At 33.7% G+C, this 27,175-nt stretch overlaps 1 protein-coding gene across 3 annotated transcripts in view; it reads left to right on the plus strand.

The window, feature by feature from the left end:
- The window catches only part of LOC148947145 (inactive dipeptidyl peptidase 10-like), a 225,322-nt gene that overhangs the window by 56,506 nt on the left and 141,641 nt on the right, over positions 1 to 27,175 (plus strand). For all 3 annotated transcript variants that reach the window (XM_089097283.1, XM_089097282.1, XM_089097284.1), the window contains exons 4-7: positions 7,388 to 7,518; positions 14,748 to 14,956; positions 17,493 to 17,650; positions 24,703 to 24,797. In XM_089097283.1, coding sequence (XP_088953409.1) covers positions 7,388 to 7,518; positions 14,748 to 14,956; positions 17,493 to 17,650; positions 24,703 to 24,797 — 593 coding nt within the window. The remainder of the gene's footprint in view (positions 1 to 7,387; positions 7,519 to 14,747; positions 14,957 to 17,492; positions 17,651 to 24,702; positions 24,798 to 27,175) is intronic.

Consider the following 27,175-nt stretch of genomic DNA (forward strand, 5'->3'; position numbering starts at 1 on the left):
GCTCTTTACGCTAAATTTTTTTTATTGTTTAAAAAAATAAAGTTGTGAGAAAGTCAAATTTTAGCGTAAAGAGCGAGGTGTTGTGGAGGGGACAGCCCCCTTTTCATATACGGAATAATTTCTGTTCGTTGTAAGTTTTAACGTTGCTCCTTACTTTCAGTTAAAAAAACTTGTTTTTTTTATTTAATTTTTGAACGTTTTCGAATTAATGCAGGTTTTGATTTTGGCTCACCGTACATGAATAATTAAAACAAAATTTGCATATTATATTTGGTTAAATGGCTTTCTCGAAACTTGTTTAATTTTATTTACGAACGTTTTTATTAGTAATAAATATACGTAACTTAGAATTAACTTACGTAACGAACTTCTATATTCATAAATTTTTAACACGTATATTAGGGGGTTCGCCCCCTAGTCAATACCCTGCTCTTTAAACTATAGTTCGAATTTTTTTTCCAGTTCTTTAAAAATGACCTCTTAATCACAATCAGTTGATCAGTTGAAAAACTTGTTTTTTTTTATTTAATTCCTGATCTTTCTCTTTAATAATGCTGGGAAATCCGGCGCCCCCTTCATAGCAATGTCCCTTCCCCCATGAAAACGTCCTTCATGGAAAGATCCTGCCCTATAGCCCCCCCCCCTCTCCTTACCCCCCCTAACCCACAAAAATCTCCTCTGAAAAAGTCTGTATACTTCCCAATAACCAATACTATATGTTAACATTGAGTAAAGTTCATAACTTTCAGCCCTCCCCTGGGGACTTTGGGGGATCAAGTCATCCTAAAAGACATTTTTATCATATTTTCGACCATGCTGAACAAAATGGATATCTCAAAGTTTTGATCGGGTGACTTTGTGAAAAAAATGAGCGCGGGAGGGGGCCTAGTTGCCCTCCATTTTTTTGGTCACTTAAAAAGTGCACTAGAACTTAATTTCCGTTCCAATGAGCCCTCCCACGATATTCTAGGACCACTGGGTCGATACGATCACCCCTGGGGAAAAAAAAACAAAAAAAAAAACAAACAAATAAACACGCATCCGCGATCTTTCTTCTGGCAAAAAAAGGAAAATTCCACATTTTTGTAGATAGGTGCTTGAAAACTCTACAGTAGGGTTCTCTGATACGCTGAATATGATGGTGTAAAATCAGCCAAATTTTCTCAGGCACGTAACTTTTGATGGGTAAGATCAAACTTAATGAAACTTATATATTTGAAATTAGCATTAAAATCTGATTCTTTTGATGTATCTATTGGTATCAAAATCCAGGTTTTTAGAGTTTCGGTTACCATTGAGCCGGGTCGTTCCTTACTTACAGTTCGTTACCACGAACTGTTTGATAACATCTTCAAAAAATTTAATTTATTAATATTATATAAAAATTGAGCATTCCAAAATATACCAGGGTATAAAAATAGAGGTATACTACATTTCAATTTTCTTATACCGTTTAGGTTCATCCGATATCTCAGGCTGCCCTTCCCCCTTAGGGCACCCCTTCCACCGTGACCTTAAATTAAATATTTCATAATCTTTTCATCAACCTCTATTTCACCGATATATAATTTACTTTTACCTCCGTCCCCCAAAATAAGAATAAAAAAAAATAAATAGATAAAGTAAGAAAGAAATGAAATACTCCACCTTTACAAATAAAAACCAATAGGTAGAATATTTCATTATCTTCCTACTTCATTTCCTTTACCCTCATTACTCATCTTTCATTTCCCCTTTGGCTGCTCAATCCTCATTAAAACATTATCATTATCCTACTGGCAATACTTTTCAAATCTCTTTAAAACTTTATGTTTATCCTACTTTTAATACTTCTTTCTTTATCATTTTTTATTCCTTTTTTAAATAAAAACATCTCGATTTCTAATTATAAAAACTTTTTCATTTTTTTTTACTTTCTTAAGAAAAAAAAAAAAAATTTTTACCTTTACCTTCACTTTTCTCCTTTCTGTTTGCCTTTCCTTATATTCACTAGCCTATCCCACTGAACTCTTACCTTTTTCTTTATTTTTGTAAGCAAGCTTATTACCCTTTAAATGCTATTCTCCGTAAAAATAAGTTGGGAGGGGATGGGGGCTGAAGAGAGACGTGCTTAATAGCCTAATTTCGGGCCTTTCAATTCAACAGATTGAAAATACATGCATGGATCTGGTTTAACAAGGTCTAAGACGTACACCTTTCATAGGCAGCGCAATCACGCTGCCCAAGTAAAGAATGATGTTGGCACAATGTATTATTATTATTTTTTTCATACCAGGGCACTTTGTATTGAAGAAATTGTCGTAGAAACTTCGAAAAGGGCTCATTCAATTGAAAATTGTAGTGGCTTGTTCCCTTTTTAATAGTCGAAAATGGTCGGAAGGCAACTAACACCCCTTCCACGCCCACCATTTCCCAAAACACATCCTATAAAAATTTTGAGATAGCCATTTTGTTCAGCGTAATTGATTTCCACATAGAAATTACGTTTTTGAGGAGGAAAATCCCCCACAGCCCTCAGGGCAAGGGCTTTAGGTTATGCCTTGGGGGCATATAAGGTTTTTAGATAAAGGGTTGTCGCAGAAACTTCAAAAAAGGCTCATTCGATTGGAAATTCAAAGAGATAGTGCCCTTTTTAATAGTCAAAAGTGACTGGAGGGTAACTAACCCCCCTCTCACGTCCACCTTTTCCCCAAACACATCCAATAAAAATTTTGAGATGGGCATTTTGTTCAACGAAGTTAAGAGTTTTGGAAACCCTATGCTTTCTAAAAGCCAGAATATAATTTATACTTTTTTCTTCAACCGTTTTCTACTGTTTTCTTCAACGTAATTGAAAGTTCTGCAAATTAGGTCTTTGAGGATGACAACCCCCCCCCCTACTCCCCACATTCCTTAGGGCAAGGGTTGTAAGTTATGCCCTGGGAGCATATAAGGTTTTTCATAAAAAGCGTTGTCGTAGAAGCTTCAAAAAGGGCTCATTTTATTGGAAATTGAAATGGCTAGTGCCCTTTTAATAGTCGAAAGTGATTGGAAGGACACACCCACCACATCCACACCCAACATTTCCCCAAACACATCCAATCAAAATTTTGAGATAGACCTTTTGTTTAACGTAGTTGAAGGTTCTGGAAATTTCACCTTTGAGCAGGACACTCCCCCCACAGTATTCAGGGCAAGGGTTATAAGTTATACCCTGGGGGCATATAAGGTTTTCATTGAAAGGTTTGTCGTAGAAACTTGAAAAAGGGCTCATTCGATTGGAAATTCAAAGGGCTAGTGCCATTTTTAATAGCCGAAAGTGATTGGAGGGCTACTAACCCCCCTCTCACGCCCACCATGTATCCAAACACATTCAATCAAAATTTTGAGATAGCCATTTTGTTCAACGTAGTTGTAAGTTCTTGAAATTAGTTCTTTGAGGATGACAACCCCTCTCCCTCAGAGCCATCCGGGCAAGGGTTAAAAATTATGCCCTGGGGGCATATAAGGTTTTTATTGAAAGCTTTGTCGTAGAAACTTGAAAAAGGGTCATTCGATTGGAAATTCTAAGGGATAGTGCCCTTTTTACTAGTCGACAGTGATTGGAGGACAACTAACCCCCTCTCACGCCTACCTTTTCCCCAAACACATTCAATAAAAAATTTTAGATGGGCATTTTGTTCAACGAAGTTAAAAGTTTTGGAAACCCTATGCTTTCTAAAAGCCAGAATATAATTTATACTTTACTGAAAAAAAATCAAATGAGTTTACTGAAAAAAATGTGGATTGTCGGTTTAATATACATATGCTGATATTTATTTCTTTAAAAATCTTAATTAATTTTTTTTTCTTAAACTAATAATTGAAAACATTTAAAAGAAAGTTTTCAGTAAAGTACAAATTATATTCTGGCTTTTAGAAAGCATAGGGCTTAGAACCCTACTCAGATTAATTTCTGCACGTTTTGAGTTCGACTCATTTTAATTTCTGTTTGATTTGGGTTTGATTTATTTATTGATAATGATTTATGGTAGTTGTATGCTTGGTAGATTATTTGATTCTATTTTTGTTCAGTTTTGGTTTAATGGAGTTCTTTTTTTTTTTGAAAAAACTTATTTTGTGCAAAAAGTTTTTTTTGATTAGTTCGTTTTATAATGGCATAGTCTTTTTCAGTGAGAAAGACTGAGCCTCTTCTGAAGTTAAACAACCATCTCTTCCATAAAAACATTTAATACTCCCTGGGCCTAACTTACAACCCTTGCCCCTAATCTATCGGTTTTGTTTCAACCCTAAAAGCCTTGTTATATGATATTTAGACTATTTTGAATAGAGTGCTTATCTCAAAATTTCTATTAGAAACATTTCGGGGCAATATGACGTGTGTGTAGGGTTGAGAGGGTAGCTGCACTCTGATGACTGTGACTCTTAAAAACATCACTAGAGCGTATTATCAACAATCCAATGAGTTCCCTTTGAAGCTTATATGACCAAATTTTCTATAAGAACCCTATGTGTCCCCAGGGCACAACTTACAACCCTTACCCTGAGGGCTGGGGGAATTTTTATTTTTCAAATACATAATTTCCAGACCTTTCTGACAGGCTTAACAAAATGGCTATATCAGAATTTTGAATGAAAGTGTTTGGAAAAATAATAGGCGTGGAGGGAGGCATTTGCCCTCTGACAATTTTCGACGAATAAAAAGGCACTAGTCCTCTCAATTTCCAATTGAATCGCCCTTTTTGAAGCTTCTACGACAAAACTTTTAAAAAAACTTAATATGCCCCAAGGGCATAACTTACGACCCTTGTCATGAGGGCTATGGGGGAAGGGTTGTCATCCTCAAAGACATAATTTCCAGACATTTCAACTACGTTGAACAAAATGGCAATACCAAAATACCGAAATGATGGGCGTTGGGGAGGCAATTCTCCTTCTGATTACTTTCGACTACTAAAAATGACAATAACCCTCTCAATTTCTAATCGAAAGAACCCTTTTTGAAGTTTTTACGACAACACTTTCTATATGACATTATATGCCCCCAGGGCATAACTTATAACCTTAGATCTGAGGGCTGTTGGGGTTTGTCATACTCAATAAAATAATTTTCGGACTCTTCAACTAGGTTCAATAAAATCGCTATATCAAAATGTTGATCAGAAGTATTTGGGGAAATGATGGGCATTGGGGGGGGGGGGGGAGAATTCGCACTCCGATCGCTTTTGACTATCAATAAGGGCACTAGCCCTCTCAATTCCCAATTGAATGAGTCCTTTTTGAAATTTCTACGACAACACTGGCAAAGACCTAATTTCCAAAACTTTCAACTACGTTGAAGAAAATGGCTATCTCAAAATTTTTATTGGATGTTTCTGGATAAATGGTGCGCGTGGAAGGGGTGTTTGTTGCCTTCCAATCACTTTCGACTATTAAAAAGGGCACTAGCCATTTTATTTCCAAACGAATGAGCCCCTTTTGAAGCTTCTACGACAACGCTTTCTATGAAAACCTTATATACCCCCAGGACATAACTTACAACCCTTGCCGTGAGGGCTGGGTGGGGGGGAGTGTCCTCCTTAAAACATAATTTCTATCTAGAAATCAACTACAGGGAAGCAAATGGCTATCTCAAAATTTTGATTGGATGTGTTTGGGGAAATGGTGGGCATGGATGGGGTGTTAGTTGCCTTCCAATCACTTTCGACTATTTAAAAGGGCACTAGCCACTCCAATTTCCAACTGAATGAGCCCTTTTTAAAGTTCCTACGACTACTTTTTCGATACGAAGTGCCCTGGTCTAGAACCAAAAGAAAAAAAATAAATTGTGCCAACATCGTTCTTTACTTAGGCATCGTGATTGCCCTGCCTATGATATTTATAATAACTATAACATTTTTTAATTGTTATCCGATTCCAAGAATATTTATTTTTTGTTATATCTATAACAATAATAATACTTTTTAATTATTCTAATCCTAATACTGAAATACTTTCTGATTCTAATTCTGATTTCACCTCGATGTCTCGATTCGATTCCAATAATACTTTTGTTTTTTCTGATATTGATAACAATATAAGACTATATAATTGTTCTGATCCTAATACTGAAATACTTTCCGGTTCTGATTCTATTCCTGATTCCACCTCGGTGCCTCGATTCTGTTCCAATAGTAATTGCTTCTTTTTGTGATACTGATAGCAATTATAATATTTTATAATTGTTCTAATACTATACTAAAACACTATCCGATTCTGATTCTAATCCTGATTCCACTTCGATGTCTCGATTCAATTCTAATAATACTTATCTTTTTTTATGATATTGATAATAATTATCGATAATACTTTATAATTGTGCTAATCCTACTGCTAAAATACTTTCCAATTCTGATTCAAATTCTGATTCCCCCTCGTTGTCTCGATTTGATTCTAATAATACTTATGTTTTTTGTGATATTGATAACAATTATCTATAATACTTTATAATTATGCTAATCCTAATGCTGAAATACTTTCCGATTCTGATTCAAATCCTGATTCCACCTCGATATCTCGATTTGATTCCACGATTACTTTTCTTTTTTGAGATACTGGTAACATATCAGCATTAGTTCCAGTATTAGTATTAAATCCTAATGCTGAAATGCTATACGATTCTGATTCAGATCCCAATTCCATTTCGATGTCTCAGTTCGAGATCAAGAATACCTTTATTTTCTTATGATACTAATACCAATCATAAGACATTAGGTGGTATTACCACCTAATCAAGTTCATATTAAAATGTTTCTTATGCATTACCTCACTATAAAAAATTTGATGTTTTTTAATTTTAGTTTATAAAACCAATAACTTACAGAAACCAAAAACTTATAGAACAGTGAAGAGTAACATTGTGGAAAGCTGCGGAGAGCTTCTCCCAAGAGTGAGGGAAGCTGTAGCAGCCCTAGCATTTAGGACAATTTATTTTTTAGACATAACGTTTCTGTTTATTTTAATGTAGAAACAGTTATTGAAAAAAAATTTAGTCCTCAAAAAGTTCCATGTAATTAAATATATTGATGTCAATGTGTAGCAACACAACGGTTTTCATGTAAATTACACTTTTAGCAGTTTAAATTCAATGCAAGTTTTTTAAGGCAATAGACAAATGCTGTTCTCTTTGCAGTTCTCAACAGGACATACATAAAATTTTAAGGGTAAAGGGTAGGGGAGGCTGGAGGAGACTACAGCAACCCTAGTATTTAGGACAATTTAATTTTTGAGACATAACGCTGCTGTTTATTATGATATAGAAAGAGTTATTAAAAAGTTTCATGTAATTAAATACATTGATATCAGTATGATTAAATATTAGTTTTCTTTAATTTCTTTGAAAATTTAATTGATAGAATACTTTTTTCAGCGACTACTAAACATCAACAATTATCATCCTTCTTGGGATCAGAAGTTCGTTCTCCTGCAATATGATGAAGCTTATTTGGAAAATGGCTGGGCCAAGGGACATAAATATAGTATATTTGTTACTAGTGAAAAGTAAGTGATTTCAACAGACTAGGATAACAGTTCTGCAAAACAAAAAGCAGTACGTCTTCCATGTTTTGTGAAGAAGTAAAAAAGATCTAAGAAAAGGTCTAAGAAAGTAGATTGGGAAATTGGAAAAGCTTAAGAAAAAGAAAAGCTTAATGAACTAAAAACAAACTATTAACTAAAATGAAATTGAAAATAAATTATTAATTAAGAAGAGAGAAATTACTAACTAAAAATAAATTAAAAAAGAAAAGAATAAGGAAGAGTAATAAGCATGAAAAGACTTAAAAAGAAGCAGGACTTGTAGTAGTAGAAAATATAGCTTTTAGAAGCAAAAGAGCGTGATTACCACATTGGCAGCCAAAGGAATTCTATCGAAAAGCCAGGTGAAGAAAAACCCTAAGCACATCTGACGAAACAATTCAGGAAACCTCCACACCACTTTCCAACCTGAATGAAAGAACATCATCGCGTCAGCAAATTGAAAGAAGGGTTGGTGGCTCCTTATTGGTTTCTCGGGCACCTTTGGAGGCAGAGTTGGAACTGATGTCCAAGGAAATTTATTGGAGGGACTAAATCTTAAGCCCTAACAAAGCGGGAAGGAGGAGGAGCGTGTGACGCTGTGGTGACCTTAGGCGGATTTGTGTGATGATGATAAGGGACTGATATTCGTTTACTGTAGATATTTTTACTAGTTTAAGGACAAGTATTGGGGTAAGGAGGACAAAAAATACTAGGGGCCTCACCAATAAAAATTTCCACTGTAATAATTTTACAGAATTATTCAGAAAATTAGGTTGAGGCATCCGTTTTAGCATTGTCTGGCAGTTTTTATGCATGTAAATCCCTTGGAATTTTCCATTTTTTGGAGGCCGAACCAAAAGAGTACATCACACATTTTCGAAAAAACATTGTATTAATTTTTTGTATGTAGAGGCATATTTACTTCAGTAGGAGTAAAGAAGTCTGCTCAGTTTGTTCAAATCTTGAAGTAAAGCGTTTTCAAAAATAAAACAGTAATTTATACTAACAAATAGAGTAAGGGGGATATAGAGTAAGGGGGATATAGACTACTACTACTAACTACTAGTACTACTACCACTACTACTGCTACTAACAGCTCAGTGCAGCACCTAGCCGCCTGAGGCTAATACAGCACACACGCTCCTCCTCCATCCGAATCTATTCAAAGCCTTCCTCTTTACACCCTCCCAAGAAGTTCCCATTTCCCTTAAATCTTTCCTTACGAAATCATCCCACCACATTCAGGGACGACCTGCTTTTCGTCTGTCCCTAGACCGTTGACCGACAAGGACAATCATTTTGTCCAAGGACAATCTAACAGCTTTTAAGATTCGGGATGAAGTTGAATAAAATTGAATAAACATAGTATAACACTTTTTCAAATTAGATTTGCCGGATATAGGAAGAAATTAGGAGCAATACCTCTATTTTAGTAGATCTTGTTAATTTTAGATTTTTTTTTAAATTAATTTTTCAATTAATCGTCAAATAAATATTTCAGTCTTAAGGCATTTGTCTATTATGCGTTTTGAATTTTCATTATATGGTTCTTCTACAGTCTTAAGAAGTATTCAATTTTTGTTATCAAAGCGACAATTCCTCGATATTTCAATCAATCAATCTGATAGAAAAAAGAAAAAAAAAGTTAAGGATGCCATCCTCCTTTGCAAAGCTCATGTAAGATTGCAGGGAGCGAATAACAAATGGAATTACTTCCCTGCGTAGGTGATCATAATTACTAACTACAAAAAGAGCAGCAAAGATAGGAAACAAAACTTATATATTCAACATCATGAAAGAAGAAAGAAAACTAGCAAAATTTAATCAAAATGAAAAGAATTTGGAATCAATTTTCTTTCGGTTTTTAAGGTATTGTAAAGCAAAAAGCATTTGTCATTAAAAATAACCCCACAAAAAAAAACTCAAAGTCTACGGAGGCAAAATTTGTCATTTTGTAAATTTCCCAATAAAATATAAAAAAACACATTTTACAGTGAAAACAACCCTCAGTAAGGAATTTTTCTAATTCTTAGAGGAAACAAAAAACTAGGGGACCCATGGCTCTCTTGCCCTCCTTCCAGTGGCGGATCCAGGGGGCGAAGGGGGCGCGCGCCCCCTAACAAAGTCTAAAGTAGTGTAATTTACTTAATTAAAGCAATATTGCGTTAATTAAACTTGTTCCTAAAGCAAGTTTATCTGATCAACCTATTTTGCTCCCCCCTAAAAACAATCCTGGATCTGCTCTTGCCTCCTCCCAATTAACTCTCCTCCCAACGTAAGCGGAGTGGGGAAGAGAATCATCTGATCTTTTATTTACCTATTTTCTTAATTATTAATTCAAGATACATCTGCAAAATGGTTAAATATTTATAATTGTCTACAGCAGTTACTTATCAGCCTTTAAAATTTACCTTTTGCAATTGTGCCACTTTCAACAAGCTTATGCAATAGTTTATCTAGAGATTAAATAAGAAGAAAACAGGTTTTTTTTTCAATTAAAAGTAAGAAGCAACATTAAAACTCAAAATGAACAGAAATTATTCCGTATATGAAGGGGTTGCCCCATTCCTCGACACCTTGCTCTTCACGCTAAAGTATTTAGCACTTTTAAAAAAACTTGCTATTCTGATTAAAAGACCTTTGTGATTCAGAATTCGTTCTTAAAAAATTAGGATCAAACAGTCAGAATTTAGCGTAAAGATCAAGGTATTGAGGGGGGTAACCCCTTCATAAACGGAAAAATTTCTGTTCGTTTGAGTTTCAATGTTACTCCTTGCTTTCGGTTGAAAAATCTTGTTTTTTTTAATTTAGTTTCTGACCGTTTTTCGAATAATGCCCGTAATCTTGCTCATCCTAAATGAAAAAGACTTTAATTTCTAATCTTTTTTTCATTCAAATGCACCCTCTCTCGATCTCCTAGGAATACTAACACGATACGATCACTCCTGGAAAAAAGTAATAAAAATGAACACGCGACCGCGATCTTTCTTCTGGCAAAAATTGCAAAATTCTACACTTTGCATACAGGAGCTTGAAACCTCTACGGTAGAGTTCTCTGACACGCTAAATCTGATGGCGTGATTTTCATTATGATTCCTTGGCTTTTGGGGGGTGTTTTCCTCTTTTCCAAATATCAGGCAAATTTTCTCTCAAATATTCTTTTGAGGCAAATTTGATACCAAATTCTGTTTCTTAGAGTTTCGGTTACTATTGAGCCGAGTCACTCCTTACTTACAGTTTGTTACCACGAACTGTTTGAAAAGCTATATTATTTATTATTATTCTATATTAAATTAATGTTAGTTAGTTTTAGCTTAGTTTTAGTCTTGTTTCTTTGTCACAAAAATTCACGACGTTTTTTTTTTCACTTCTTAAAATATACAACTGGGCTAGTGAAAAACTATTGGAGCCTACTCCTACTGAAAGTCTACTGGAGCCTACTGAAAAACTACTGAAAAACTACCTGACGGGCAGAAACTATTATAGCTATTGGATCTTTCAACTATGCTGAGCCAAATTGCAATCTCAAAATTTTTATCGGATGACTTTGAGTAAAAAGGGACTGTGGGGGTTAGGCTAGTTGCCCTCCACTCTTTTTAGTCACTTAAAAAGGGCACTAAAACTTTTAATATCCATTAGAATACACCATATCCCGATCTCCTACAAATATTAGTTTGATACAATCACCTCTGGGGAAAACAATAATAAGAATAAACACGCATCCGTGATCTTTCTTCTGCAAAAATGTAAAATTCTACACATTGTATATCCCTATCCCAGCATTAACGTAAATTAATAAATAAATCTTAAAACGAGTGAAACTTAAATTGAATATTCAAATCAAGCTTGAAACGAACAAAAATCACTACAGACAAGAGTTTGGGTATCACCTCTTTCTCTCAATGTAAAAGCCTAAAACCTACTACGTCATTGGCGCTTTACTGAAAACCAATTTTATGACAAATATTTTCTTTTGTACTTCATATTGAAAATAAACATTAAAATTGTAGTAACATTTTGAACTGATGAGCTTTCAGCAATTAATATCATTCTACATCAAATACTCGGTTTAATTTATTAGCTCTTTTTAAAGTTGTTCAAGACGAATATAGTTTCACTACAAACATGTGTTTGGATACTGCTTCCTTCCTTAACTATAAATAAACATCAAAAGCCTACTGCGTCATTGGCGCTTGACTGAAAACGAATTATATTACAAATATTTTCTTTTCCAGTTCTTACAGAATTGAAAATAAAAATAAAATTACAGTGAAATAAATTTTTGAACTGATGGATCTTTCAACAATTAACATTATTATAAATCAAATACTCAATTTGATGTTCTTTATACTTTCCAAGACTGTTCAAGACGCGTATAGTTTTCAGTAAAGCGCCAACGACGCAGTAGGTTTTAGACTTTTACAGTGAGAGAAGGAGGAGATACCCAAACTCTTTTTTGTAGTGATTTTTGTTCGTTTCAGCTTGATTTGTATATTCAATTTAAGTTTCACTCGTTTTATGATTTATTTATTAATTTACATTAATATCTATTGTATGATTGTTTATTTAATTTATTTTCTTTTTAAGTTTCATTTACACTTCAATAAGAAAATCTTTTTTTTGTTTTAAGCTTGATTTTCATATTCAATACTTAGGCATTACTCGCTTTAAGATCAATTTATTCATTTATATTTTTACTTGTTGTTTTTTTTTGCTATGTACTTGTTGTTTTTTGCTATGCTTTTTAATTTAATTTCTGTTCGTTTTAGGTTTCATTTAATCTCTAATATTAATTTCTGGTCGTTTTTAATTTGAACTTTAAATGGTATTTGTATCTGCTGATCTTAAGTTTAAAATGGCCTTTATTTTTCTTATCGGAATTTTTTTTAAATTAAATTTTATGTTCGTTTTTAATTGCAAAAAGTTTCAAGTATTTAAAAATTACTTATTTCAAAATCAAACTTAAAAAAAAATCAAATATTCATCAAAGTATCAAAACTGGTATCAAAGTAAAAATACCAAAGTGAAAAAATGGGTTTGTGTCAACATCGGAGTTTTTATTATCTGATGCTTGAACTATTTTTCAAAAAATAGCTATCTCAAAATTTTTCTCCGATGGGTTTGGGGAAAAAGGGCGTGGGGAGGGCTAATTAACCTTCGGTCTCTTTTGACTCTTTAAAAGTGAACTAGAACTTTCTATTTTCAACCAAATAAGCCCTCTCTGAAGTTCATACGAGCATCCCTTCTATAAGAACCATATGTATCCCCAGAGTATAACTTACAACAACTGTCCCTGGGCCCTAGGGGGTTTTGTTGACCCCGGAGTTTTAATATCTGATGGTTGAACTATTTTTAACAAAATGGTCACCTCAAATTTTTGTCGGATGGGTTTATCCGTCTGATAAACCCAAAGGCGTGGAGGGCGAGAGTGGCTAGTTGCCCTCCGATCTTTTTTCACTCAGAGAAAATGAACTGTTACTATTAATATCCATTCAAATGAACTCTCTTTGAGGTTTATACGAGTATCCCTTTCATAAGAACCACATACGGCTAACACCGGAGTTTTTGTTATTGAGCCATTTTGAAAAAAAATGGCTCTCTCAAAGTTTTTATCGGTTGGGTTTGAGGAAAATAGGGCGTGGAGATGTGGGCTAGTTGCCCACCGATCCATTTTGACTCTTAATTAATTAAAAAAACTTTTTCCACAAGATAAGTTTTTCAAAGAAAAGTAAAGAACTCCATTAAACAAAAAATGAGCAAAAATAAAATAAAATAATCTACCAAGCTTGAAACTACCACAAATCAGCATCGATAAATAAATGAAACCAAAAACGAACAGAAATTACAATAAATAACCGAGTCAAACTCAAAACCAGCAGAAATTAACATGAGTTGGGCTCAACACCCCTAGGCCTTCCCAAGGCCAGAACATAATTTGCACTTTACTAAAAAAATACTAATGTTTTTACTTTTACAAGTTTAATAAATCATATAATATTAACATTTTGATAACTAAATATCAGTATATGTATATTAAACTGACGATGCACATTCATTTGTATTCTTTTCATTAAAGTGCAAATTATGTTTTGGCCTTGGGAAGGCTTAGGGGTTTGTAGCCCAACTCATGTTAATTTCTGCTCGTTTTGAGTTTGACTCGGTCATTTATTGTAATTTCTGTTCGTTTTGGGTGTCAAAGGAAGTTTTTGGGTCTAAAGGAAAAAGAATAATAAATAATACATTGTGTCAACATCATTCTTTACTTAGAACTTCTCGTTCACTTATTAAAAGCGAACGAGAACTTTCAATTTCCAATCATATGAGCCCTCTCCGAAGTTTATACAAGCATACCTTCCATAAGAACCATATATTCCCCCAGAGCAATACTTACAACGCCTGCCCCGGGCCCTGGCGAGTTTTGTCGACCCAGGAGTTTTTCTTATCTGACCTTTGAACTATTTTTAACGAAACGGTCATACGTAAAGGAGTTTTTGTCATATGCTCTTTGAACTATTTTTCACAAAATGGCTACCTCAAATTTTTTATCAAATATATTAGGAGAAAAAGGGCTTGGGGGGGGGCTAGTTGCCCTCCGATCAATTTTCACTCTTAAAAATGACACTAGAACTCTTGATTTCCAATTGAATGAGCCCCCTTTGAAGTTTCTACGACGACCCCTTCCATATAAAGTGTCTCCTTTTTGAGTCCTTTGTGAAGTGTCTACGACAAATCTTTCTATAAAAACCTTATATTCCCCCTTGGGCATAACGTACAACCCTTGGCCAGAGGGCTGTGGGGGAGTTTCCTCTTTAAAAACACAATTTTTATGAGGAAATCTACTACGCTGAATAAAATGGCTATCTCAAAATTTTGATTGGATGTGTTTGGGGAACTGGTAGGCATGGAGAGGGTGTTAGTTGCCTTCCAGTCACTTTTGACCCTTAAAAAGGGCACTAGAACTCTCGATTTCCAATTGAATGAGCTTGATGTTTCTACGACGACCCCTTCCATATGAAGTGCCTCTGGGAAAAAAATAATAAATAATAATAAAACATTGGAGCTGTATGATCTTTACTAAAGGTATATAGCATCGCTTCTGAAAGGAAAAAAAGAAAAAGTAGAAAGTAGAAAAATTATTCATCCTTTATATTAAAGTCCTTTTTGAATTTGTGATATAATATGATTGAATTTTTATCCATGTTCTTTTGCAGTTATCATTTCCCACTCCGGATATTTAGTAGCGTGTCCACTCCACCGCTTTTGCAGCATGTAGAATGGGCTGGAAAATCTTCTAGTCTTTTACTTGTTTATGAAAATAACTTATATTATAAAGAGTATCCACTTGAAGATGTCCTGATGCAGCTGAACTTTGATGGTAGTGAATGTGTTTTGAATGGAATTCCCGATTGGCTTTATCAAGGTAAGTCAATATGGGTTTAAATAAGTTTTAGCGGAGATTTATTATGAGAAATATGAGTTTGTTGGTGGTGCCAATTATGGTAAAATTCTAAGTATCCTAACCAGCAATCGGTCTCAGGTTTTTTTTTCATTTTTAATGATGTTCGTTGGAAAATAATTTTGGGACACCCTGTTTCTGGAGTCTAAAACTTATAAAACCACAATTGACAAGTAAATTAGATGAAAATTTTGGGTTGTAGAACACTATGCAAATTTTAGGATTTCATGATGTTGGGACTGTGACAAAACATTTTTTCTGTGAATAAGACAAGTTACTGACTCTTTGTACTGGATTTGGATAGATTAGTCGATAATTTTACCAAGCAGCGAAGAGGCCGCTACCCTCTGTTTTAGGTATGCTTGCTCAATGTTTTTTTTTGGAATCTTCATTAAAAAAATTGAAAAAAAAATCCTTGCCCCACCCCCCTAGATTTTCGTGAATTGGCTCCACTGCCAACTGGCACTGCCAAACGTGCAGTTCGTGTCTCTTCTTACGATAAAAGAAAATGATAAAACACAGTGCTTATGTTTTCCAAGACTCCTTAATCCAGCTGCAGCGGCATTTTATCTTCTAAAGAACAAACTGATGGGTATCAGACAACAAAAGAATCCGCTCCTTACGAAGACTTGCAGAGTAGTATTTATAGCTGGCATTTTTCAATGGCAATTGTTACGGAGTCACTCACGGAGAGATGACAAGAGCAAATAGTGATAAAATTCATAGTATTAAATCAAATAGGGCCATAGCTCTGAAACAAATTGAACACGACAATCACCGTTCTGTTTGTCATTAGGATACGTAAACAAACTAACATACGGCTCCCGTGGCGTCAATAAAGCTGTCCAAAAAGCTAATCAACCGTTTTCTTCACTAAAATTTGTCGACTTTATTGAATTTGGAAAAAAGTTGAACTTTATTTATCTTTAAAAGCTAATAAGTAAAGTTTAGCGAATAGCAGAAGACTTCTGAGAAATTTCAAATGGGCTACTAGAAACTAATAGATAGATATTGGGTTGAAGCTGAATTACCGCTCATTTCTTTAGTTTGAAATAATCCACACTTATGTGGTTTATTTTCTGAATAAAAATACAATCATAGTGTCTAAGCATTTAATAATGACCGATTCTTTAAATCTTTTGCTTAATAAAAAAAAAAGTAAAGGTTAGACTAAAAAAAAAAATGATCTAAGACTAAATTATTAAAAGGAAAAAACATGCTTTAGACGATGGTTTTCTTAGGTTCGCGTCTGATTGATTCAAGTTATTTGCAGCAAAAAATTGCTGTTAAGTCGACAAGGTAAAATTACTGAGTGAACGGGGCAAATTTTATAGTACAAAAACCTCATTTAAAACTATATTAACTTTAATGACGCCATGGGACTCCCTCATAATAATGTCCCATAAATTCTACAAATTAAGGCGTGAGCATACCCTAAGTTGGCACAAAAAGAAAAGCCCTTGTTATTTAATCTATTAAACCCTTGTGTATAAAAGAATTTTAGGAAATATTTGATTTTATCCAGGTCTTTTCGTTTCTGAATAAATCAGCAAATGTCAAGTTTCTATGGCAACTTGCCACAATTAAATTTAGTGCAGCAAATGTTCATCAAACTCAAAACAAACTTTTGAATGTATAATCTTGTTCTTTTTATAATACAGTCGTAATGTTTTTAGACACACTAAAATCAATTATGAAAGTATTATTCTCAAGAATTTTTCTATTTCAAAAACACTTAATTAGTGTTTATAACAGTAGCAACGACCCAAACAAAAAAATGTCTTCCCCAAACAAATGTCTGTCACAAATGTTTGTAGAATTCAGAAGTAACTTCCAAACCCGTGAAGTATGGCAAATTCACTGGTTACGTTTTTCTTCATGTCAGATCCCTCATTCAACACTTTTTCATCTCTGTCACAGAAGTATCCGAATTTTGTTTATACCATGAATGTTTTAGAACAACCTGCGATAAATGTTGTTTCTTTTTCTTAGTCAGAAAATTTGTTTTTAACTTATCAGGTATGAATAATTAAACTTCTTTAACTATGGGACGTTTGACCATCTGCTCTAGAAAGTAATTACAGCAGCAGCTTTGACAAGATGAGGTAATTGGAAGTGGTTTTAGTTAATCTTGAAGGTGCTAATTTAAGGGTGCAGGCCTTGCCGCTGTACCACCGTCTATTTGTACCTTGTGCCTCAGAAGCTCACCCTTAAATGATTGTGCATTGCTAAGGTAGCATTGCAGCGAGTGTCCTAGCAAGCTTGACCTGCTCTAACCTATATTGGGACTTAGGACCTATCCTAGCTGTGCATTGCTAGGGTATCTTCGCAGCCAGCGTCCCAGCAATGTTTATGAAAAGTTTTCAATGATCACCCAAGGCCATTTTTAATAAATAACGGAGATTAACAAAATCACCTCTTACTATCCCCAATAATTTTGGGTCCACAATTTGTAATTTCGAACCAGAATCGCTTTTAAGATTTTTAATTTGTTTTTCAGAATCTCTTGGTATTTTTGATGTCACATGGCCCAGTGAAAATGGAAAGTTTCTTGTTTATGCAAAAACAGATATATCAGGAATAGGCGAAGAAGAATACGTATTGCTTGGATCCAGTCCAAGAAAATATAATAAAGCTTCAAAGATAAGATACCCAAAGGTAAGAAAGCAGATACACTTTTTTGTTACGCCTCAGTCATTGATACACCTCAGATACACCAGCAGATACACCTCAGTCAATTAGACTGAGAGCCGGGAATTTTCGAAAAATGATTGTCAAGTTTGTGAAAGCTTCGGCTCTTTTTTAGGTCTGGGTCAGAACAACCATCTATTATATTAAAAAAAAACCTCTAAATGAGTTTTGAATAAAAAACAAAGTACGATTTTTAAGATGTAAACAAGCATAAATAGTTATATACACTTCAAACTAAAAACAAACAAAAATACTATGAATAAATAAATGAAACCTTAAGCGAACAGATATGTGAATTGATAATACAGTCAAACATATAACCACCAGAACTTACAATAAATAAGAAATCGGCTGTTATAAATCTTCTATCACATCTGGAAACTATAGGTACCGACAAAAGGAACAGAGCAAGCTTTTGCCCCATCTCCCCCACACTATGAAGACCAAAATGTGCAAAAGGGGCAAATTATTGTCGCAATCGGAGAAAATAATAACTCCGATCTCTTCAACTCTTCTTAAAGGCTAATAAAGTGTCCTTTGAGTTTTACCGAAAATATTTTGAACAATATCTTTATTACAACATATAAAAAATCCGAATATTCAAAATACTTATCATTTTTCTAGGAAAAAGAATATTACAACAATATTACAACAAACACATGCTTGGCCATAAATTTAGTTTACTATTCCAAAGGTCCCTGTGTGTCCTTATTTTTATTATTATTTTTTCATTGGAAATATAGTTCAACCAAAAGTATAGGAAATCGATAGCTAAACGAAGGTTATGCATTGTCTCTTGGCCATTTTGGAAGCAATCTTTCTTTTTCAGCAAAACCTTGCACAAATCTACTAATATCATTATATGTATAATGTAAATTTAAAAATTTAATTATTTTGCATCATCAGTGTTAGAGTCACCTTCTTGTTTTAACTTTTAACTGCCAGCTTTTTACTCTGGAAGGTGTCATGGCGCTTCTAATAATGTCGGTGTCATGTCATTTGTATGTTGTTGCGGTGTATCGAATACATAAATAATGAGCATAGCTTAAGGTGGAATTTCTTCAGCTCTTTCACTGACATTATAAGAATCATCTTACTTTATATATTTAGTAAGTTTCCGTAACATGTCTAATTCTGCCAATGAGAGAGGTTACGAAACGGGTAGCAAAAGCCCATATTTTTCCGCCGAGTATTTTTTAAATCTGAGTCCAAATGATTTCGGATCATCCAAGGAGAGAACCCTATATTTTTTTGCGGGTGGGGGTTGGGGTATAACTCTCTTGAAAAGCCATTTTTAGGGAATGGGGGACTTATAAGTTTTATGTTTTGTGGGAGGGCGGGAAATATTGTTTCTGCACTACAAAAGGGTATATGCTATGTTTTTTTTAATACCAGTCGTTCAACAGTGTCTTTGGCTATCTTAATTGAAGTTAAAAATTACGTACGTTGGACACAATAAATTTCTCTTTGCAAATCACTTTTCTTTGTTACGAAATTTTAAAAGAATGTTTACGTATAAGAAGCTAGTGTCGATGAAAATTTCATTTTAAATTAGCAAAGCTACTTAACAATATTTTATTACTGAAACTTCCGCTAATTTGATATAAAATAAACAAAGTTTAAAAAGAAAAACACATCCGTCTTTGGGTCAACCCTGGAAGAATTATGACTTTTTAATGATAAACAAAACTTTATCCGTTATGAGAAATGATATTACACTCATAACAAGTATAATCAAATTAAATACGATCTTTGGGACAAGCGAGTATAGCAGTTAGTAATTACTATAAAATTCATTGCATTAAACTGAGTGTTATTCAGGCGAAAAAAAAGCAATTGAAAATTTTTGATTGGTCTTTTATCGAGAAGACACAATGAGTTACTCTATGGATTTTTACAAATAGGGAGTGCTGGTTGAAAAACAAAAGAGCTGTTTGGTTACAAAAATGACTCGCTTTATATATTTTAATGACATGGTTAGTTTACAGACTTTTAGTACTATAAAAAGTCCTATTTTCATATATATATATTGAGTTCCTGGAGGTCTACACGAGGGGCTAACCATTTAATTTTTTCTAACTAGGTGCTGGGTGGTGAGTGCCTCAAGAAGCTCGAAGAGAAATTCCATGATAAAAGCGTGCCTATGAAATGTGTGGTATATACCACGGGTTGGGGGACAAGTTACAAACAAAGCTATAGACTAAATAGGGGAGAGTTGGTACCCCCTCAGCTCAATAGCTATTATGCTATTGACCACACTGAATATCTCTAACATTAATTCTGTTCGTGATTCCTAATTTTTATTTTCACGAGAATAGCCAATTTTTGCAGTAATTGAATATGAAAAGTTTATGAACTGAAGTTACAGTGAGTCGAATGGACTCCACACGTTTTACGAGCTGAAACTTCCTCCATTCCCTATTCTCCTTCTTTTAATTAGTTTATTAGTTTTATCCCATCCAAGGGTGTATCCAGGAAGGGAGGTTAGGTTTTTTTACCCTCAATATTGGGCGAACTTGCAAAAACGAGAAAAACTGCATACAAGCGAATTTTTGATCTGTTTAAAAAATATATTTTTACCCCCTCCCCCCCCCGAAAAAAAATCCTGGATATGGCCCTGTTTTCATCTGATTTTCGCTGTTTTGCAATATATGAATACAATAGTCATTTTGAGATTTTAGCGTCACAACGCATGGCTTTTTTACCACGAAATGTTTGACAATGTCAAGGCTGTGTTGACCTTAATATAGTTTCATTGTAAAAATCGAGAAAAAAAATGTCGAAACAGCATAAATGGCGTAAAATTTCTAATGAGAATTCCCTACCTAAATTTCTTAACTGAAATCCCCATGTTCAGATCAATTGGGTAAGCAATCATAAAAATCACCGCTATCATAAGCGTAGAGAAGTAAAGGCTCAAACCTGTTTCACCTCTTGTTAGGTTTTTTGTGACCTTAGAAAAAGTCTAAATACAACTTTTTACTCTCCAGTAAAATTTATTGTAAAATTTCTTTGGTAAAAGGCTCCAAACTCATGCCTGTTTCAACTAGCTTAAGAGGCTTGCTGTGACCTTGAGAAAGAGAAATATAGGAACAGAATTTTCGTTCTTCTTTAAAATTTCTAGTGAAATTTTCTTAGATTTGATTAAATTTGCATAATCAAATTCTCTCGAGGCAGCAACATCTGGTAATCAAGCGCAAAAAAACCTCCATCATTATAATATTAATAAGAAGAATAGCTTTAAGACTGTGGACCTCATTACATGGTTTCTAATGACCTTGAGCAAAAACGAAGAACGCGTCGAATAAGTATTTTCGAGTACAAAATCTGAAGAGCAATCAAAAAACACAATCTGAATATGTGCTGGTGGTTTGGCCAATGGAGTCTCGCTACCCTCTTTGGCTACCTTATCACATAAACTAAATTAAAAAAATTCAAATGAAAGTAAAGAGTAACATTAAAACCCAAAACGAATTGAGATTTATTCTATATATGAGAGGGGTTACTCAACCCCCAAACCCCACTCTTATTCTAAAGTTTGATTTGTAGTCCTAGTTCCTTAAAAACGAATAATCAAACGTAAGGGACGTCAAATTAGAATCATAAATAAAAAAGCTTTCCCGGGGACAAGGGCACCAGGAAACAAAAAGTCATTAAACATTCTAGATAAATTGAAAAACCAGATATATTATCATTTAAGTCTTGGCAAAATAAAACTGCTGGTAGCACTTGCACAACCCCTACCTCCACCTCTTGAAATTTATTGGTGGCACTCTTTACACCCCCTCCCCTTCACCTCTCCACGTTCGTCCTGGTAGACATACGAATATAATGTTTTTATTTTACATAGAAAATATGTTTTCTCCAAGGAGAAATCCCTAGACAACGCTCGAGATACTCCCCCCCTCTCTGCAAGTTTTTTGATGATAAGAAAATGAAAACAAATATATTACAAAACAATATTAAGGGAGCTATCACCATGCAGCACCTATATTCAGGCTTAATCCAAATGAATGAGATAAAAGAGATAAATAATCTTTTATCTCATGAAATGAGATAAAAGATTAATTTTTACCCTCCCTCCGATCCTCTTGTATATTTATTTGAAGGTTCACTGAGAATTGTAAAATGTTTGCGTGAAATACATTTTTTGAGGCCTCAGGCAAACCCCTCACCTACACAATGACGTCAATGACCCACCATTGCTCCTCCGTAATAGCTCATGCTTAATTATGCATCACTGTGCATAATTTTATCAAACATTAAGTGAATTACCTTAGTTAAATTAAGTTTTAAAATAAATGTCTATGTAAATCGTTTATTTTCCATGAGTTACATGACTTTTAGAAATTGATGTACTAACGCGGGGTGTTACTGTCTCAGAAACTGGGAAGCTCGAAATATAGTTTTTTGACAATTTTAGGTCGATTAAAAATTAAGAATTTTCAATTGATAGCGACTTGGCCCTCTCTGGGGTAAAATTGTGGTTTTGTGCCATAGAATAGCGTAAAAATATAGTTTTCTGTGGTATATTATTTTTTTATTTAAAAAGAAAGCTAGAAGTTTTAATACCCGCTCGATTGAGCCGTATATCTTCAAGGACTATTGGTTGGATACGACCACCCTTGGGAAAAAAAAACAAAATGAGAAACAAACAAAAATGCATACGCAATCCTCTTTCTCGAAAAAAAAAAGTGCGGAATTCCACTTTCTTATAGATGGGAGCTAGAAGCCTCCTCGACTGGGTTTTTTAATGTGCTGAACTTGACGGTGTAATTTTCATTTAAATCATTTGCCTTTTGGCAAAATCTGGCAAGTTAGGCAAGTTATTTGGCGTCGTAGATTTTGATGGATAACTGTAAACATGATGAATGTTATTTATGTGAAGTCACCATAAAAACCGGATTTTATTTATGTATATATTATTTTAAAAAATTCCCTTTTAGAGTTTCAGTTACTATGAGCCCAGGTTGCTCCTTACTTACATTTCGTTATCACGAACTCTTTGATAAAAAAAATGCAAGTAACATTAGCGAATAAAGAAATTTACTCAACCTAAAGAAATTTGCACCATCAATTGCGTGTCCCAAGTTGGGAAATCTAGTTCAAGAAAATGTTGATTTGTTAAATAAATTATAAAACTACCGATAATATCGATAAAAATAGCAAATTCAAAATCTGCAAATAGGAAGCACTTAAAAAGTATGAAATTATTGCCAAGATATACGGTCGTTGTTTTTATTTGACTGTAAAAGAGTTAATGCGCGATTTTGAGGGAGAGATGAAGGGAGAGAAAGGGAAGAGAGATTTATTCATGAAAATTTTAATTTATTCCTCAAAATCGTGAGGAGAGAGACAAGTTTGAGAGTTTTTCCATTTTTTAGACGAAAATACAAAAAAGAGCTTTTTCAATCAACCCCTTCTCCTTCCAATAAAGGCGTTTTTCGAAATGTGAGGGAGGTGGTAAAGTCTAGGGGGAAATCCCCTTGTCAACATTCTCCCTAAATTGACCCCACTGAGAAAGGGAGAGTGAGATAACGTGCCATATAACACCTTCATGGTACATTAGATTAAGAAACACGTTTCTTCAAATGAATTTTAAGTTTGACATTAAAATTAAAATGAATTTGAATTAGAATGAGTTTGAACATTAAAATGAATTTGAATTTTAACATTAAAATCCAAACGAACAAAAATTGCTTTATCTAAGAGACGGCTGCTGTTCCTCAGACCCCCCACCCTACTCTTTACTTAAATTTTAACTCATGCTTAACCGAAAGTATTTATAGTGCAAAAACAATCTAGCCAGTGATTGCAAATGTTTTACTCATCGGATAAATAAACCCCTCCATTGTCGAAACGTTATGCAGAAGTAAGTGATCCGTTTCTCACTTTGTAGATGATATTCATCCTGGAGGCATTGGTAGAAAAAAAGTGAAAATTTAGCGTAGAGAGTGAGGGGGCAATTTTTACACATGAAAGGGTTATTTCTGTTAATTTTGGGTTTTAATATAACTCTTTAATTTCATATAAAAAGCTTGTTTTTTAAATTTAATTTTGGTTTGTTTTTGTAACCATATTGAGGATGCTTCATGGAGTTCACCCTGAAAATAATAGCTTTTGCATGTTTTATTCCTTATTATTAGAATAACAACTTTGAATTTTAGTCTCACATCCCATTTTGCCAGGATAGGACCTTGGGGCAAACAATCAAGGAACAGGCCATGACTTCCCCCTATTCACGAAAGAGCATTGGAACTTGATATTTACATTTGAATGAGCCCTCTTCCTACCTTCTATGACTATCGGTTTGATTGAGTATACCTCATGATCATGGTTTAATGAGGGTATAGAGGTATACCTTCCTGAGACTCTAGGCAGGCTGGCTACAACAAACAAGTATTTGTCCAATAAGAGAGCCATACTTACTCCCGCCATTTACCCGTGCAGCCATTTAAACATTTGCCTCTCAATTACTTGGACTATCTGTCTTGGCTTTTTCTTTCTACAATTAGCCATGTACTGATGCCCTACTGCAAAATACTTGATAACTATCAATTCAAAATCAACGGACTCGGTCCGTTGCTAATTAACAACAGAGTTTATGCTAAATTCGTTTGTCAAACTTGTAAAATTCGTCCGATTCTTTATATTTTGTATGATATGTCGACTGGTTTGACCTGTCTCACCGTAACTAATTTGGTTATAAGGGTATGAAGAGTTTTCTTTTCCCAGAATTCGCTGTACTCCATATTTCCCACAGAGAAATAGTTAGAGAATAGAGCTTACGATATCAAAATCATACTTACAGTATGTGAAACACCTTGAAAAATATTCAATGCATAAAAAAACTGGTAATAAATATTAGTCGAAAACCAGAAACGTATTTTTAGTTTGTCTGCTCTCCTGTAAATTTTCCTGCTGCGAGTTTTTTTCTGTCCCAGTTTTTCTATGTTACACTTATATTGCTCAAATTCAAGAGCCAATTTTCCAACTTCTGAAAATTATTAATTTTTCAGACTGGTACAAATGTGCCATCCTTGCAACTTTTGGTTATCAACCTTTTTGAAAAGGAGGTTGTCTCAGAAATATTCTCCTTAAACGTTACAGAGAGGTAAGACAGCATTATTGCTTTCATTATTTCGGAGGTTTTATTCATGGGACGATGGGGTTGCAGCCCAGTCAATATCCTACATCCTTATTATTAAGAGCGCGAAAAAAGAGGAATAAAACCTTGAATTTCCGATCCACCGAGCCTCCTCCTTAGTTTGTATAACCGTTGGTTGAAAATAAAATGGCTTGGGAAAAACAGTAGCATATAGAAGATATATTGACTGTGACATAATTTATATGTAATGTATTTCTCATCGTTTGAATAGTTTATTAACATAATTTAATATATATATAATTTTATATATATATATATATATATATATATATATATATATATATATATATATATATATATATATATATATATATATATATATATATATATATATATATATATATATATATATATATATATATATATATATATTTATATATATACATATATATATATATATATATATATATATATATATATATATATATATATATATATATATATATATATATATATATATATATATATATATATATATATATATATATATATATATATATATATATATATATATATATATATATATATATATATATATATATATATATATATATAAAATTCATTATCGAGAGCTGTTTAAAAGTTACAACCTCTGATGATGTAATACTTTTGAGACAATATAATACGTTGCAAACCCTTAGACAAATAAAATAACTTTTACAATTTTTTTTTATTTGATGGATTTTATTGAATTCAAGAATCTTTTCGTTTTCAAAAAAATTTAGTTATAATTTTACTTTAGAATTTTCAAATGCAATAGTGGGAAGAACATCTAAAAGTGCCTAAACCAAAACCAATTCCAGTTTCAAAGTGCCTGCAAGAACTATTGATATGGGTAGCAAAGTACAAGGCTGCAGTTCATGTATATTGAGGATGCAGCCAACAGCCGTTGGAAAGCCCCCAAGACATTAAAATGCGAGCCACGACCTATTAGCTAGCAATAAATCTAGTCGAATTTTATAGCTTTTTATATTTAACATTTAAAAACCAAAACATATATCATAACATGAAGCATGAGAGCTCCCATATGTAGTATCTCTTGAATTTCCAATCATACAAATTAACAAAGACAGGACTAATATTATCCTAGACTTACAAATGAGCATCTTTAGCTTAACACCAGTTTGAGTGCAACCAGTCTGACGCCAAATATCAATCAAACACTAAAGTTAAAAAGGTGGGAAAATATATTGAATTTGAGGGTGTAGCTTGTATCAATTCCAGGCGTATTCGCTATTTTCAAAAAAAAAAAATATATATATATTTCATTCGCGTCAAATGAAAAAAAGGTACCGAGATCACTTCCATTGTGAAGCAGTTTTTATATTTTTCCGATTTTTTCCTAAGAAAATAGGGCTAATGAGCTATCTCTGGTAGTGAAATTTGGATTAATAACAAATAGACACGTCTATTTTTTTATGCTTGGTTCAGTAACATCTGAGACAATAAAGTTCAACCCCTGTCAGAATGTATAGGAAGCCTTCCTAACAGAAATTAGTACTTTTTTACACTAGAAAAAAAATTTAAAAAGAGTAAAGTGCCGACTTCAAAGATTTTTTTTTGTGCAGAAAGTAGAAAACGAACTGTTCTAATTGTCTTTTAACACATTTTTTTAGCAGCTTTGATGTTAAATTTAAATTTAAAGAAGTTAATTATTTGGAGTCATCATAAATAATATGAGTATCTGGTGTATTTATAAAGAAATATAAAATTTCTATTTATCGAAATTCGAACCAATAAGCACACAATTTTAAGGAGAAAGAATAATTTAAGAAGAAGACAAGCAGGGAAAATTGCATGAATAGGCTAAACGCTCCTGATAGGGAGGGGGTATATCTTCTGACTAATCCAGAGGGAATGGTAATCCTCTGCTCTCTGTATTTAAATTACAAAGTTCTTGGCTGAATAAATGTTAACAAAGTCCTAATTGCACAAAATTTCCCAAATTTAGGTCTCTGTAGCGGATAAAAGTCCTTATGGGGAGGGGGAGGGGTAATTTCTGTTCAATAAAGAGGGAACGGAAATTTTCCGCTCTCTGTATTTAAATTACAAAATTCTTGGCTGATTGAATGTTAGCCAAGTCCTGATCCTGCAAAATTTCTCAAATTTAGGTCTCTGTAGGGGATACAAGTCTTTTGGGGAGGGAGTAGGGTAGCTTTTCTGACCAATTCAGAGGAAATGGAAATCCTCTGCCCTTTGTATTTAAATTACAAAGTTCTTGGCTGATTAATTGATACCAAAGTCGTAATTGTGCAAAATTTCTCATATTTAGGTCTTGGTAGGGGATAAAGATCCTTATGAGGGAGGGGGTAGCTCTTCTGAGC

Source organism: Artemia sp. Qi Xiang Cuo, chromosome 11 (genome assembly GCF_049724085.1).
Source record: "Artemia sp. Qi Xiang Cuo chromosome 11, ASM4972408v1, whole genome shotgun sequence".
NCBI classification, from domain to species: domain Eukaryota; kingdom Metazoa; phylum Arthropoda; class Branchiopoda; order Anostraca; family Artemiidae; genus Artemia; species Artemia sp. Qi Xiang Cuo.